This window comes from Thamnophis elegans, chromosome 1 (assembly GCF_009769535.1).
Source record: "Thamnophis elegans isolate rThaEle1 chromosome 1, rThaEle1.pri, whole genome shotgun sequence".
NCBI lineage: Eukaryota > Metazoa > Chordata > Lepidosauria > Squamata > Colubridae > Thamnophis > Thamnophis elegans.
Genome location: NC_045541.1, coordinates 85,126,915 through 85,143,677, shown reverse-complemented (window position 1 = coordinate 85,143,677; position 16,763 = coordinate 85,126,915). Strand labels below are relative to the sequence as shown.

At 36.7% G+C, this 16,763-nt stretch overlaps 1 protein-coding gene across 1 annotated transcript in view; it reads right to left on the bottom strand.

Moving 5' to 3' along the window:
• Positions 1-11,277: 11,277 nt before the first annotated feature.
• Positions 11,278-16,763, bottom strand: part of TUB (TUB bipartite transcription factor) — a 69,777-nt gene continuing 64,291 nt past the window's right edge. The window contains exons 11-12 of the mRNA XM_032209546.1: positions 14,790-14,961; positions 11,278-12,460 (exon numbers count right to left, since the gene is read on the bottom strand). Coding sequence (XP_032065437.1) covers positions 12,327-12,460; positions 14,790-14,961 — 306 coding nt within the window. The 3' untranslated portion in view covers positions 11,278-12,326. The remainder of the gene's footprint in view (positions 12,461-14,789; positions 14,962-16,763) is intronic.

Here is a 16,763-nt window from a genome sequence, read left to right as displayed (position 1 = left end):
ATTCTGCCTTCAAAGCTACACATTTGTCTGCAGCCTACTAGCAATATATTTTCTATATTTCACCAACCATTTAAGTTTATGATGGGATGGACCCTTCAGAGTAACTGAATATCAGACTTTTGGCTAGGCAGCCTTTGCCTCAGTCATAATTAGGATTTATAATCTATCTCAGGGCTGTCAAACTCACGGCCCACGGGCTGGATGCGTCACACACCGGCCACACCCACGCCTGGTTTACCGAAGGGGAAAACAGTCGTGATATCATGTGACGTCGCCATGACGTTGCAAGTTTGACATCCCTGATCTACCTGTTCATTGCTTGCCATTTTTCAAGCCAAAGAACAACAGCTAACCATAATGATGCAACTTCTTGAGGGTCGTACAGGTGTGTCCTCTACAGATGGCATCTGATAATGAGGCACAAAAAAAATATATGATGCTCCAAATCTTACTGAATTTTGAAGGGGTGATGTGAGCACTGAGAGAGGAGGAGAGTCTAGCTATAACTTTTCCCAGGAACCTCCAAATTTTGATAATGGTTGAGAAAATGTGGAAATGCTCTTGCCAGTTTTCTCAAAATCTCTTCGAAAAGAATTGTAGGCCAACAATCTAAAGGGAAGCCTGGAATGAGAAATGCGAAAGCAAGGGCCCAGGCATTCTGACTGACCTTGGTTAATACCCCAAATGTCCTTGTTACAAACTCTTTCCTTTGAAAGGGAACAGCCAGTATTTTTAGATGGCTGGTGAACTTGGCAGTGTTCACCCCTGCCATGGGAAATTTGGAACTTGAAAGATGGTGCTGGGTATAAAACAGATGGGACTTTTATTCATTCTAATACTGGGAGTTACAAACCAGACCATGCAGAGGACATTAGAGTGTCAAAGTCTGGTTTAGAGCTTAAATGCCAACAGAGATATTTCCCGAGGTCTTTTGTCCTGATAATACTTTTTCAAATCTACAGCCAGTCCTTGAAAAAGAAATATTTTTAAATTGGTACTTCATTTGTGAAGTCTAAATTTGAAAGATTTTTCCATGGCCAACCTTCCAATCAGCCTAAATTATAAAACTAAATGCAGCAAAGGCAGGGTTTGGAATGCTTGGAATGGGAATCAAAGGTATATATGCCAATAAGGCTATAGTGCTAATGAAGGGGACAGCTCATTCTTCTTGCCCTGTTTTTCTATTCTAAATTCTCCTGAATTACAGTAGGTTTTAGTTAGCCTGGGGGAAAAAATACACAAAACAGAAAAGGCAGCTGGCTTATTCAGTGCTTGTGGCACACTGTCAATGTTCCAGAATTCGAGGGTAGGACATGGTTGTTGAATGCCTTGCAAAGCACACCATGTAGTTAAAAACATATACACTTGTTTCTCTGGCTGACTAATTGCATGTATTCTCAAGCCACAAAACAATCATCATTCTTTAGGTCCAATCAAACAAGACATCCAAATCATGCTTTCTTTGATATGGTTTCATTATATTCTCACGAGGGGTTGAAAAACTTACACAGCCCAAATCTGGGAATGACAGACACATTTCAGTGGCCCAGAGTTAACATCAACAGAGGAGGGGAAAAAAAGAAAAGAACAACAGCTCCATCTAAAAGAAGCAAAGGGATCAGTTTCTCTTGCATGCCTGCTTAGAAATGAGTTTTGCTGTATTAAATGTGGCTCATTCTCCCATTATAATACTTAATAAATACTATTAAGATCAGGAATACAAAACTGACAATCACTAGATGATAAAAAAGAAAGAAAGAGAAAACTCTACCTCTTTGTTGCTGTCTTGCCAGCACCTGAAACTTTTTACAGACTAGTGATTGTGGCACAGGATAAAACTGGGACCTTTGTCCAGAAAATAAAACAAAATCTTTCCACATTAACAGAATAGGAACAACTTATTCTCATCTCTTTTTTCCCAGCTAAAAACTATTTAAGGAAGGCTTTACGTTGCTGGTAGATAATTGGTTTCTCTTTTTCCTTTTTGCACGGGGAAATCAAAGACATGTCTCTTCTGATGTAAGACCAAGAAATCATTCTTTGAAAATAAGAGTAGTAGGATGACAGCCTTCTTAAATTAAGCTCCATAAACAGAGTCGGGCAGCATCTGCTGAAATTACAATTTTGAAGCACCTTTTTTTGGTGGGGGGTGGGGGGGAAGTACTTCATGTGCTTTCCCTTGGTTTGTAAAACATTAATACAATAGCCCAGGAAAACTACATTTTTAATTTGTTCTTCCTGTTACATGTTACCATGTATAAAAAAAAAGTTTGGATTTTTCATAAGTTTCCCTATGCTGTTCTTTGCCAATGTGCTAGACAATGATTTATTCCTTAGAACTCAGGCACCAAGCGAATGGCCAACTTTATATTACACATAATAGTCAATTGGCCAAAGCTGTTAATTTACCTTGCTTCTCCCATTACTTTTGCCTTAATTAGTTACATAACATAATGTTGTGGTTTTACATTGTTAGATATCAGTTGGCGAGATATGGATTCAAGACTTTTTCAGGTACTCAGCTACAAGGGCCACTTGGCCCTCTCAACCTCATCCACCTTACAGAGGTATTGTTATGAGAAAAACTGGGGGAGGGAGGGAGCATCACACCCAAAGGAGCCCCTGGAGAAAAGACAGAATGGAAAGCTAACAGTCTAAAGGAAGTGCAGTTCTTCATTGATAACTAGATATACAATGAATAAGTGCATGAGAATGGAAAGAGGAGAACCAGAATTGAGAGAAAATGGGACGTCCTTCAAAGTAAGTTTGTTGATTTCTTCTGCAAATTTTGAGGGCAGAATTTTGTTTCCTAAGGGCACTTTGAAAATTCTGTAGGAATTTGTAATAATTTCCAGTTTATGTGACAACTGAAAACCTCCCTTATTAATCTGCTACTATATCTTGACCATTTCATGGATTTATATACCAGAATGGGCAACATTTGATCCTAGTCCTTATTTTAAAAATCCCTATATACAAATTGGCCACGTATGTGAGAGATCATGATTCACGAAGATCGTGGTGATTTTGTCCTCTTCTAGCAGCTTTCTAGCAAGAGTGAAAGTAATATATTGGGAGGAGAGATAAGAGATAAAGGATGGCAGAATAAAAGAATAACTGCTTCAACCTACTCTTCACTAGATGCAGCTTTTAACAATTAGTCTCAAGGAAATTTTACGGGAGTCTAGCCATCTGTGCTATAGGCTACATCTGAAGGTCATGACCTCCCAAAATTTCATACTTAAAAGACGGTAATACCAAATTGTTATCCAAGCTCTCTTTTTATGTTTTATCAGTTGAAGCCCCCATACGATAAGGAATCCACTTAATAAAACAAACAGCTCAAAAACTATGTAACAAGTAGAGCTTGTTAAATAAATCAAGGCAGTGAACATACAACTATTCCTTCCTCCTCCTATTTTCCTCACAGCACCCTGTCAGGTGAGCTGGGCTGAGAAAGAGTGACTGGCCCAAAGTCAGCCAGCTGGCTTTTCATGCCTAAGGCAAGACTAGAACTCAAGTCTCCTGGTGTCTAGCGGGTGTCTTAACCGCTTAGATCCAAAATATAGATATTTGAGCTATGTAACAGGGCAAACATAATCTGGTGCATTTGTACCATTTCAACATGTCTTTTCTAGTTTTGTGCACTGGTTATGAGAGACAGTGGGATGAGCCCAGAAAATGATGCAACTCAGTGGTGGGTTGCTAATTGGTTTACTACTGGTTCGCTTGTACACTTGCATGTGCAACACTTCTGTGCATGCGTCGGGAACTGAACCCGCAGCAACCCACCTCTGATGCAACTGCTTTAAAGTGTTTCCATCAGGTGCTATAGTATCTGCAAGCCACTTGTACACTGAATCATACTTTGCTCTTCATGTATACAATATATGCAAAGTACCAGGAGATATTTAACAATGATAGATAGTTGTTGATGCACTAGTAATGGGTTTCAAAGCAAACAGTGCTTGATTTTTTTCCTTTTTGGGGGGACAAATCAATGAAAGTCTAAACAGAAAAGCAGCTACAATGCCAAACAAGGACATTACAAGGAATGTTCATGTTACTTTTGAAATATACTATAATTCAGGGATAACATTCTGTGGTCCTCTATGTAATGTTAGATTCCAAACCAAATCAGACCCACTCAAAATGGTCAGAGATCATGTTATTTTACATGAACCCATTTTATTCCTAACATGATGTTAACATTGACATATACAAAGTTTGATTTTGGCTCGATTAAAAATCAGGGCAAATATCCCTCCAGTGAAGAACTGCATTAACATTTTTAGAAAATGTCATAAGAAGGAAAATGTTGTATAACTAGGAAAATTGTTCTGGGTGAATTTATAACAGCCAAGATGAACCTCACCCAAATATGTTGAACTACAATTCTCAAAATGCCTTTAACCCAACTATTTGTGAATAACAAAGTCTCTATGCCAAAATCTGGAAAGCAGTAGAATAGAATAGAGGAAAACCTTGTGTCAGAGATATACACAGAGGCACATAGCTTGTGTTGTTAGCTTTACAGGATAATGTATGTGTTAAAAATAATAAAGTGGATGCAATGATTAACCAATAAGAGTAGCTGCAATGGGTTTTTCTCAATTAATAACTCCAATTAAAGGATAATATCTATATGTACACCTACACATGTAAACGCCACCTCTCATTTTCCAGAACAGCCAATGCCTTGTCTAATGAGGATTGTGGAAAGTGAAACCCAAGAGAAACTGAAGGAGAGATTAGAATAAGAGAGGGGGAGAGAGAAAGAAAAAGGAATAAACTTGCATTCCATGGAGCTGCCATAATTTGCCCAAGAGAATGGGATTTTTTCATATTTCCTAACATAAGGAATGTGATCAGTTATCACAATTTTTCTTATTAAGTAAAACAAAACAAAAACAAAAAATGGAAAAGAATATATACATACATACGCATATACTGTGTATATACATTATATATGTATGTATGTGTATTATATATGTGTGTACATACACACATACATACATATACATACATACACACATACATACATACATAAAATAAGCTTTACACTAAAGCCAAGTCTGAAATGAAAATATTAAAAAAGAGACTTTTAAAAAAAAAATCCTTTAAAAGAAAAACAAAAATAATAAAGAGAAATGTTGTAAGGAAAAAAAATGGCATCAGCTATCTTTAGTTTCGAAATATGAGTGCTTTGAGCAGAAGTTCAGCTGACATTAAGGGTATGTTAATTGACTAGGATCTTCCCTGGCATGCCAGGTCCTACAGCACTGGAGTCAATTAATAGCACTAAACCATGATATCTTTTGTTCACTTTGGGTTTTAAGTGATGTTTAAACCAAATCTCTGGCTTCTGTTGAGGTTTAAACCACGTTGCACTAGAGAGGCTTACCACTTAAAAAACAAGCAGAGAAGTGTATTGGGAATATTTCTTTTGGTAAGTACCAATCTGAACTTTGACTTTTTTCTTTGGAAACGGTATTTGGAACAAGACATACTATCTTGTTCTTTGGGATAGATCTACCTGTCAAAGCAGAACTAGAGTGCCAATGCAGTTGTATGAATATTTTCTCGGAACTAAGAATACGAAGAGTATTCTTTAGGTTTTTCTCTGTGGCTAGAATGGCAGTCTCAGGGTTCAAGAAAAAGGTATGAACAAGTTGCAGCATAAACTTTATTAAACAATAATTATTAGAACGCTATAAGAAAGGGGAAATGAAATATAATTTCTCATGTGTTTTACAAGCTGGTTTTAATTTATTTGCTTTTCATTTTCATTCTGATGGTACTGCAGCGCTACGCCTTCTTAATCTTTCATATCCTGACATTTACACAAACACCTTGGTATTTCTGCAGTTGGAATATTATATGTCTACAAAGAGAGCTAAGCAAAGATAACAAATTATCCTGACTCAAAAAGTATCGAGCATTTCTGGCTAACTTTCTTGATGTGCTTTATTCCAGTTCTACATAATATATGGAACTTTGGCAGAGTTTGAACAGTGTGGAGAAGAGGTGAAATTACATTGTATGTTTTATTTACTGCACTCTGCTTTTTGCTGTGACTAAACCTAATTCCTTAACAAAAGCGCTTCTAACATTATGGAGCAAACATCCATTTCATTTCTCATTTTTCAGTAATAAAAGTAGGCAAAAACTGAAACACTTATAGAAACTCCTTGAATTCCTAAAGTTAGTGCCAAGGAAAATAAAATTACAAAACCAGGTAGAAATATTTACACATTCATGTAGGTAAATTCTGAGCATCCAAAAATATCTGTGTCTTCTTGCTTAACTCTGTTTTCCCTATTGACATTAAAGAAGTTTTTCAAAATATTACTGATATCCCACAGTATTTTTCACTAGACTTCCAAAACCTCAGGTCAAATTTGGTTACTGACCTCGACTTGGGAATTTCTCAAAGACTTTTGATGAGGATGAAAATGTAGCCTTTTCATGAAGTGAAGCAAAATATTGGGAAAGTAATCAACATTGATGTTTTCTACCTAAGAAGGTACTACACTTCAAACAGAAACCATTATTTTGATTGCTGAATACAATATGGACATTATTGTATTGGGACTATTTAGGTGTTTTTATTTCAGAACTTTTATAAAGATATACATAGATATTTTTAGACATCACAACTTCTAGTACATTGTAGCAGATGGAACCACCTTAATTGTGGTGGAATCTGGTGCTGAGTTACAAGAGGGAGAAGTAAAGAGAAGCATCAACCTTGAATCTTTGCTATGCAGAAATTACACAGGAGGAATCCTCCCCAATTTTTTCTCAGCATTTATCAGATAGTTATGCAGAGTCTGCTTTGATGCAACAAGATTTTGTCTATGGGAGAACATTAGGGTGGATTTGATTTAAACCAAGTCGATTTAAATCACAATTTAAATCAGTAGTAAAAAGGCTTGATTTAAATCAACTTGATTTAAATCATAATTTTTAAAGAGCAACTATCATTTCTGTCCCGCAGAGGCTGTTACTTTGACCCGTTATTGACTCTCCAACAGTCCCATTCACTTTAATAGGATGGCTGGTGATGCGGCAGTGAGACAACAAGGTGAGGGGCATGGCAGACAGAAGATGAGTGGATGCCCGCTAACAGGCACTGACATGATGGATCTGAAATGATAGGTGCTCTTTAATATTATATTTATAAGCTGCTTAGAAGGTTTCACTTTCATTTTTACTGCTTGTCCTTCTTCCTCACACTTAGAACCTGGTGGTACAGATGCATTTCTCTTCAAACAATCAACAGTTTGTAGTGTACATAGATTTGCAAAACAATGGGATAAAGGAACATTCCTGAACTTTGTTTTATGATTTATCTCATGATTACTGTGAAATTGTGTGAATGCATCAATGCAGTGCATGTTATCTCAGCTTGGAGAGTTTGGATTCATTGAATGAGTTTGCTAAAAAATGTAAACATTGCAGAATATACAGCCTCATGCTACAATCTGATTTAAATTTTGAAAAATCCAATTTAAATTTTAAAATATCTGCTTTTTTTAATTATTTTTTTAATCATCTATTTTTATCCACCCTGGAGAACACGCAATAAAGAAACTGCTTTGAATTTTTACACATATTGTTCTTAGTTTCCCAACCTTCATGGAAAGCCTCACAAATAGGAGGAGGGCTCATTAATAGAGCTCATGGGTGGGACAATCAGAATCCATATACTCATAAAGCCCATAAAGCTTTATTAATGGGAGGCTTTTCATAATAGAGAATGATTTCCAGAAATGTCTACCTCTAGTCATTCTCTGGAGTATATAGCAATCAAAATTATCTACCCTAGTTGTCTTGGTCTTGTGTGGAGTGATCATCCAACTAATGCACTTCATGATAAGAAAAAAGAATCTGCTCTGAAAGCTCTAGAAATGTTTTTAAGGGAATATAAGCAAACTTGGCTGGCTCAGATTCAGGGTCCTTCTAATCCAATATCTCACTTTGCAAAATGACTAAGATTCAATAAAGGAGAGTAATAAATATTAATATATATTAAATATTCTCCTTTATTGATTAAGAATACTAAGATCCAGTTTCAAAGTTCACAAGTGGGTCACAGATGGATATTCTACCAAGCCATTAGTTGACTGATGAATTGCATACCATTAACATTTAGTCAATGTTTTAAAATCATATTAGTCAATGTTCTGCACTGCAACCTATCAGGGTAAAATTTGTTGCATATAAGTCCATATGTTGCTTAAAGAAGTATTTGCTGTGCTGAATTTAAGACCAATCAATGAAGTGGCCTGACCTTAACTGCCAGGGGGTAGTGGGGTGGGTGGGGACATTCCATTTCCATCCCATCCACTTTTTATACCATGCATGCTTTTATTCCTAATTGCCCTAAATAGATGGCCCAAGGAATCTGAGTTTTTTGTCAGAATGTCACAAACAACTTTCACAAAGTCACAACACAACCTCCATCCATTCCATACATGCATATACAAAACATGTAAAAAAAAAAGGGCAGTTTGTGTCCTCAATTGAGATGCTCATTTCATCCTTTGTCCTTTTCTCCCTTTAGATCCTTATGCTACTCTGCCTCCTTGCTTGTCTTGCCCCCCAAACATCATCAGCATTGCTTTAAGATTGTCTAATGATTGACATGATGAAGTACATAGAGAGTCTGAAAAGTATAGAAGAGAGTTTTCCATTCTCAATGTGAATTTTCTTATCATTTGGGAAGGAAATGCATTTCTTTAAGATTAATCCAAATTGTTTCAAGGTACAAATCAGAAAGTAAAGATTGCGGAGCTTGCTTCTGACATTTTTTTAGCCAAAGTAATAACAACAGTAAGTAGGCTGCTCTACACACATCTGTATCTGTGTACTGAGAAAATTATTTCTACTATTGTTTAACTCACCTCTAGGATCACCTCTATGAAATATGCTAAACTTTCCTACCCTGTCCCAAAATAACTTTCCAATTCTCTGAAAACCATCCAACCTGCTCCCCAAATGATGTCACCATTTCAATGCTTCTTCAGGAACATAAAAACTGAGAACAAAATACGTAGCTAACAATCACAAGATTGCAGCTCCCCCCACCCAAAATCTAGATCACTGCAGAGAGACTGGCTCAAGGGAAAGTGTACCCATTACCAATAATGGGTAAGTAGGATCATTGAGGCCATTTTCTTTCCAAAAGTGTCCAATCAAAGCAACAACAACAACAAAAGTAGCAATACTTGAAATCTTATCCACTAAAAGTTCCTTATCTCAATTTGCAAGGATTCACCAAGAGAAAAATGTAACAGATTAGAGACAAGCATTCCTCCTTGTGAATCCTTTTCAATCTTGGATGAATGTAAGCCAAACAACTGAATTTCATATCATACAACAAATTAGATCTAGGCTTCATCAGGTTTAAAATTGACCCATTCAGATAAATATGACTAAATCTTACCTAGAGGAAGTCTGTATGATTTCAAAGAATTTAAATGTGAAACATATGCTAATATATTTGTACTGACAAGACTACTTTTTATGACCAAGTCAAAAAAATTGAGGCCACAGCTGTAAATATACTTCCTAAGGGGCAATTCTAACACAGTATTCTGAACAAGTGATATTAACTGCAAGGGGGCTTATCCTCAAATAAGTTGTCCAAATGGCAGCCTTAGTTTAAATAAATCTAATTTTGAGAAGACTTATTAATATACCTAAGGAAAAGATTGCTGCAAAATCTGGGGACGGATGTTTATGTATTCCCTAATTTGTAACTACTCAACTCTCTGACTTACATGTCTTTTCATCACAAAGTGTGTTATTATACAAAAAATGCTGCTAGATGAATTCGCTTTCTTTTAGGTTTTTCTCCAACTGACAGAGTGATCACTTCATCTTTGTCATCAATGTTCTTTGACTTGGGAGAATGGCAATTTCAAAGGGTACCAAACAGATTGCAATTTTGCATAGAAGTGTTCACCTACTACAAGAGGAATGTTAATTATCTAAAACAAAAGAAGATTCACAGACCAACCACCTGCATTTCTGTGCTGATGTAAGCATCAGCAAAATTGTAATCAGCACTGGATGCACATTGTCCTTAGTAAGTCACAGAAAGGTAAACCTGCTACAATTAACCCAACAGCCCTTGTAGAATCTAGTGAAAATGTAACCAAAAATGTACGTCCCCCCTCAAATCTGGCACTGCTGAGTCTTGTTATATATTCTATGTATACCAGTCACATTCAATATCATTTTGTGGGAAACAACCATGAAACTAATACTAAATGTTCAGATCCCCTTGAAAGCTGATTCTGATTTCAAATTTTTAGCACACTTAATGTCTCAAAAAAAAAAAAATCCCAAGAAAATGAGATAAGCCAAGGCTTGCGTTCTGAAATATAATGATTTGTTAGTAAAAAGGCACAAACATGCATATATAGTTATATCCAGAAAAAGTCTTCTACAGATAGAAGCATCTCCCTCTATTAGTAGGAATAGTTTGATCCAGCAGAAATTTTCTTCTGGCTGAAGAGATGAAGAGACGAGCTCATCTTTACTGATTTTATCTCTCCAGGTGATTCCATTAGGTCCTCCATATCTGCTCCAAAATTTAATGAAGCCTCTGCAGTAGTGAAGACAGTATATTTGGGGGTATATAAATTGCTATCCATGTAATATTCTCTTTAGCTACCAATATTATTTTGAATAGGGGTACCCTGGTGAAGTGTCCCTTTGTTTTTGGACAAGGCACCAATAAAATAAAATAAAACCCATCTGTTTAAAATCAAGAAGGCATTGCAATTAATTTCTGTTTTTGGAAGCTTTCTCTGCATATAACTTTCAGTACGGGTGGTCCTCAATTTATAACCATAATTGGGATTGGAATTTCTATTGCTAAGTAAGCTGGTGTCCTATTTTATGATCTTTCTTGCTGTAGTTGTTAACCAAATCACCTCAATTGTTCAGTGAATCATGCAGTTGTTAAGTAAATCCAGCTTTGATTTTGCTTGTCAGAAGTCAACTGGGAAGGTTGAAAATGGCAATCGCATGACTCTGGGACAATGCAACTGTCATAAATACAGTTGCCAAGCACCTACATTTTTATCACTGTGACTGTGGGGATGCTGCAATGTCGTAAGTGCAAGGACTGGTCATAAGTCTTCATATCTTTGAACAGTCACTTGATGAATGGCTGTAAGTCAAGGATTACCTCTATTGGGGCAGAAAAAGAGCAGATGCCATTCACTATTAGTTCCAGTTATCTTCTAAAACAATTTCTTAAAAGAGGCAGCTCTATCAAGACAGATTTATTCAAAGAATTAGATGTCATTCAATTAATTTACAGCATACGTACACCCTTTGTTCAGTGTCAGCCCCTCAACTTTTAGTTCAATCATGTCTATCCAAAGGGCAGCAGTTCTCCAGGGTAAAAGACAGAAAACTTTCTTGGACAGAACATGCCACATATGGGACCTGAGACATCATACATGTTGAAGCACATTATTCCTTTCTTTTAGAATATTCCCAATTTTTAGTTGGTATAATGATTCAGCATTATTTCTCCCATCCATCTGATGACTTCACATAATCAAACTTCTCTTCTTAAAAACAAGAGTGACATCTGACATCAGAAAGGGAGACTTAAAACACAATCTATAAAATAACACCTTGGAGTACAAGTGAGTTGTGCAATATTAATTTGTGCTTCCGATTCCCCCCCACCCCATTCCATTCCCCATCAGGATTAAAAATTTGTCAGATTCCTTCCCACATAAAACACTATCACAAATCAATTTCAGTCTTGGCTTTGAGAGTAAATGCTACCTTGTTTCTTTCTTGAAAAAAGTTTGCACTTTTCTCACGGTCTTATGTTTGAGATGGGTGACACAAAATCCTTAAAAGTGTGAATGAAATCTTGAGGTATGCTGATAGCCTCCCAATATGTCTTAAATCCAAAACTAGATCTGTGCCGTGATAGCTTTTATGGGTTTTTAAAAAAGACATCATTGATCCCAATGGTGTTTTCACTTAAGCCACAATTATGTGCATCTTTATAACAGAACTGAGGACATTAAGATAAGTCTTCTATTTATAGAGCTCTGATGCCACTTCCAGAAAAATAGAGAATAAGCGGGGAAAACATTCCTGAAAGTCTTGAATTTTCAAAATATTTTCTCTTCATCAAAAAAGGTTGGTCCTTCAGAAAACAAATTTTACCTGCCTCATAAGGATATGTGACCACTGATGACACCAGAGAAAAAGTGGAATGTATGTTTTCTTCTTCCAGTGGCACATGGTTTTGGCTGCAGTGAAGTTTAGGCATAACATGTTCACTCACAAGCTAGCTTGCTGTCAAAACTGGACAGGGCAATAGCAAAGGCTTGTACTGCACACATAGGATAATTATAATCCATTGTAAAAATATCTTCTGCCACACGGCCAAACTGCATTACTATGTAGTCAGCTGAAAGAATAAAGAAACATAAATATATATCAATTTGGCTTTTAACACGTTTTAGATTATGAGGACATTACTAAACCAAACTGTGTAATTAGAAAAAAAGAAGTGACGTCTATCTCAGTGATGGCGAAACTTTTCGTGCACACATGCATGCACTGGAGCACCGGAAACCCAAAGATCAGCTGGCTGGTGCTCATGCGCATACTGGCCAGCTGCTCTTCTGATTTCCGGTATGCGCATGCACGCTGGCCAGTTGGTCTTTGTGCACGCTGGAAACCTGAAGACAAGCTTGTGCTGGCGCATGTGTTCATAGAGAGGGCTCTGCGTGCCACCTCTGGCAAACGTGCCACAGGTTTGCCATCATGGGTCTCCTTAGATTAGCTGAAATTTGAACTAGGACACAGTGTTCTTCAGAAAGCAATGAAATACTGAGCCTCTGGGGAATATGAAGCGACAGCAAAATTAAAAGTGCACATTCAGAACTGAAGTTTGACTAAAATTAAGCAAGTAGGGCTTGCCCATCCATATATTACAAATCATGCAACTAGGCCAGCTCAGATACTTAGATTATGTTTAAGGGGGAAATATTTGATGTCAAGATAGTAAACAAAAGCTATTTTAATGCTTATATTTTAATCACCAGGTACAACAGTAGGGAATTTAGGATTAATATTGCTTTTCCTGATTTTTTAAAAAAATTTACGTTCACAAGATATTTTAGGAATAAATAGTAGCGACTTCTTTATAAATCTAAATTTTAGTAGTGATCATCAAGTATTTCTTAAGATATCAGTCTACTTTAAATTATTTCAGCAATAAAATGCTGACTTTTAAATATTATGACAATTTGTAAAGTCTGCATATGTACTATTTTTTTGTTTTTGTTTCCTTTGTGTTGCAGTTTATTTATTTTGTTCCTTGAATGTTTTAAAATAGATTTTAAAAATGTTCTGATTAAAGAAAGAAAGAAATGTTGCCCAGCTGTGTGATATCCACCACTTCCGCCCATGGCACGGATGTCCTTATAAATGACATTCTTTATAAGTCAGGAAATAGAAAAGGTTCCAAAAACGCTGGTGGGATGAATAGAACAAAATCAGAAGACAGCTGCAGTGACTGGAAAAGACTCAGCAAGCTACCCTTTTTCCTCGCACTTTAGTTTCCATATTGTTAAGCCGGCAGATCCTCCAAATAGCTGCCTCCCAACGTGCTTTGCGAAACCACTGCTGAAAGGACAAAACTGAAGCCTGCCAGCAAACGCTTAGAGCAAAGTTAGGATGTGGTGAATGAACCAGTGATGAAGAGAAGAACTACTTCCTAAGCAGGCATTTCTGGGGGGGCTTTCATCAGATTGATGATGTTTCTTCTGGCACAAGTTTAAATGGTGAAGGCACACCATCTGCCCGCCCCCTCCCCATCACCATTATATGATGATAACCTTGGGCATTAGTATATCTTTATAGATTAAATTAAGGAGGGGAATTTTTTTTAAAATATGCATCCCGCCAGAAATTACGCCCCCGTTATAAAGATTTCGCCTCTCTCAAAAATAATTATTATACTATGGTTTGTAGCACAGTCAGCCAGATGTTTAGACTGGCTTTGGCATTTTTATTGACCTATGAAGCCCTTCCCAATGATCTGGGATAGACAGATGTGGCTATTTGATGGTCTTAAAGGTATTGTTGCAGGATGTAAGCTGTTTTGAGTAAAGCTGCCTTTTGCAATTGACTGACGCTTGTTTTGTCACTGCTGATAGTGTTCAAGTGATGCTCCAAATACTATTGGTGCTACCTTTGCTTTCTTTTGTCACAGTCATTCTATTTCTATCTGCAGGTCTTTGTATTTTGTTATCTTCTCCAATTCTTCCTCTTCTGCTATCTCCATTAAATTGTGATTAAATCAGAAGCTGTGTATGTGCTACTCTGAGATCTAGCTATCAGTGCCTTAGCTATTCATATTTTATTTCATTTTACTCTTCGTTTCTCCAGCTCAACCCAAGTTCCTTGAGGATACAGTAGATGTAGCCAGAAGAACACAGATGAGTGTTTTAAGCTGAAAATAGTTGGGAGCTCTTATTAGAAAAGATTGCCCTAGATTTCATCCTTGCCAAAAACTATCAAAACATCAAAATGAATGAATGTCAACCATCCAAATTGCACAGGTATGCTCTCAACATCTGAGAACAGGAAACTGCAGTAAGAGAAATACAACATGAATTTTGCTTTTAGGAAACCTAACATATCTTTAGTATAATTGTACATAGGATCTCATTAGATTTCAGAAAAGCAATCTGTGTTCCAACAAGTTTAACTAGAGAAGTCATACTTACGATCATTGTCGTGAATAATTTGAAAGTTTTTCACTGAGGCCTGTGTTACACGACCATGGAAATTTAAAACATAAGACTGAGTATCATCATTCCAGACTGGAGTTTTGTTGTGCAGCTCAATGACACTCTCCGTGTTTTTGTTTTGCCATCTTGAGAGGAGTGTTTCATGTTCCTATCAGAACCACGGATATAAGTTTCAGTTTAGCCAAAAGCTCTCTTCTGCTCTTTGCATATATACCAATTTCCCCATTCCAGTGTTCAAAACCTCCCTAAAATAAAATCCATGCCCTTCCCAAATCAACTGCTTAGATTATCAGAACCTACATGCTATTCTAACTCCATTTGTCATTGGGGAACATGCTTGAAATCAACTAACAAACACAAACATTAACTTTGTTACATTCTAGGCTTATATATAGTAAAGTGGTATAAGCTAGTTTGGAATCAGTTTTTGATGAAGAGTGTTAAAGGTATATTTTGATAAACAGATGTGCCATGCATATACATACACAGAAAAGAAAAATCAAAACTTGCCAAGGAAATCATAGCCATGCCAAAATTCTTCCCAGATCCTGTTGTAGTTCATATTCTAGAGGGGCAAGGTTTCAGTTGCATTTGGGACCTTTTATATGGCATAGCAAATGGATTTAGCAGACTTGCAGATGATCCAGTATTAAATGAAGAATTTTTGCAGGAACTGGGTATGTCTAGTTTAATGAAAAGAAGGACTAGGGGAGACATGATAGCAGTGTTCCAATATCTCAGGGGTTGCCACAAAGAAGAGGGAGTCAAACTATTCACCTGAAGGCAGGACAAGAAGCAATGGGTGGAAACTAATCAAGGAGAGAAGTAACTTAGAATTTGCCTCCTGAAATTATGAATGCTCCAACACTGGGAGTTTTTAAGAAGATATTGGATAACCATTTGTCTGATGTGGTGTAGGGTTTCCTGCCTAAGGGTTGGACTAGAAGATCCCTTCCAACTCTATTGGATGAATAAGATCTTTATATATATATATATAAATCTAATATATATATATATATATTAGATTTTTTTACAACCCCTGGTAAGCCCCAATTATGGGAGGAAGCCAACTGCTTCCATCATCTGTCAATCGGCTCGTCACAAGAGTCCATCACGACAGAAACCCAATATTTTTACTGTTGCCTTTGTTATATTTGTGTTTTTTAATTTGTGCTGATAAATAAATAAAGGGAGACTAGTATAGATCTATTTCAAGCTATTTAGCTCTCATCAGCTAGCTATACCCTTACTGGGATTTGAACCTGGGCTATATGGCATACTAGGCACACTAGGCAGAGATCTTAGCCATTAGGGCCTGCGGCCTAATGGCTAAGATCTCTGCCTAGTGTGCCTAGTATGCCATATAGCCCAGGTTCAAATCCCAGTAAGGGTATAGCTAGCTGATGAGAGCTAAATAGCTTGAAATAGATCTATACTAGTCTCCCTTTATTTATTTATCAGCACAAATTAAAAAACACACACACATATATATATATAATCAGGCTGAAGGAAAAATATAGAATTGAAAGAATGCAAATGACTTCAATGACATAATTCCCCAAAAAGATATGAATATGTCAATATATTTTTCCATAGTTCCCACGAAGGTATTTGCTTTACTCCAGTAACTCCATTTTAACCTTCTTGTTAGAATATATGAAAATAAAACCTTAAAATTTTTACAGATCTGGGGATAGCAATATCTCAGATTTTAAGAAGTAGTATTTTTATTGCTATTGCTCTCTTCATGAAAGACCTTCATAGTTTCAGTGCAGAATTCAAGTAGCAATAAACAGTTCCTTGTAGCAAGTCACTACTCTGGAGAACAGAAGATTATCTATTAGTTACTGCTCGTCTGCTGGCAACAGAGAGCCTTATTGTATGCATGACTGCAGCGCATTATCCACAACTCTGGATAGTTGAGTGCTTCAGATCAGGTAGAAGCATCTA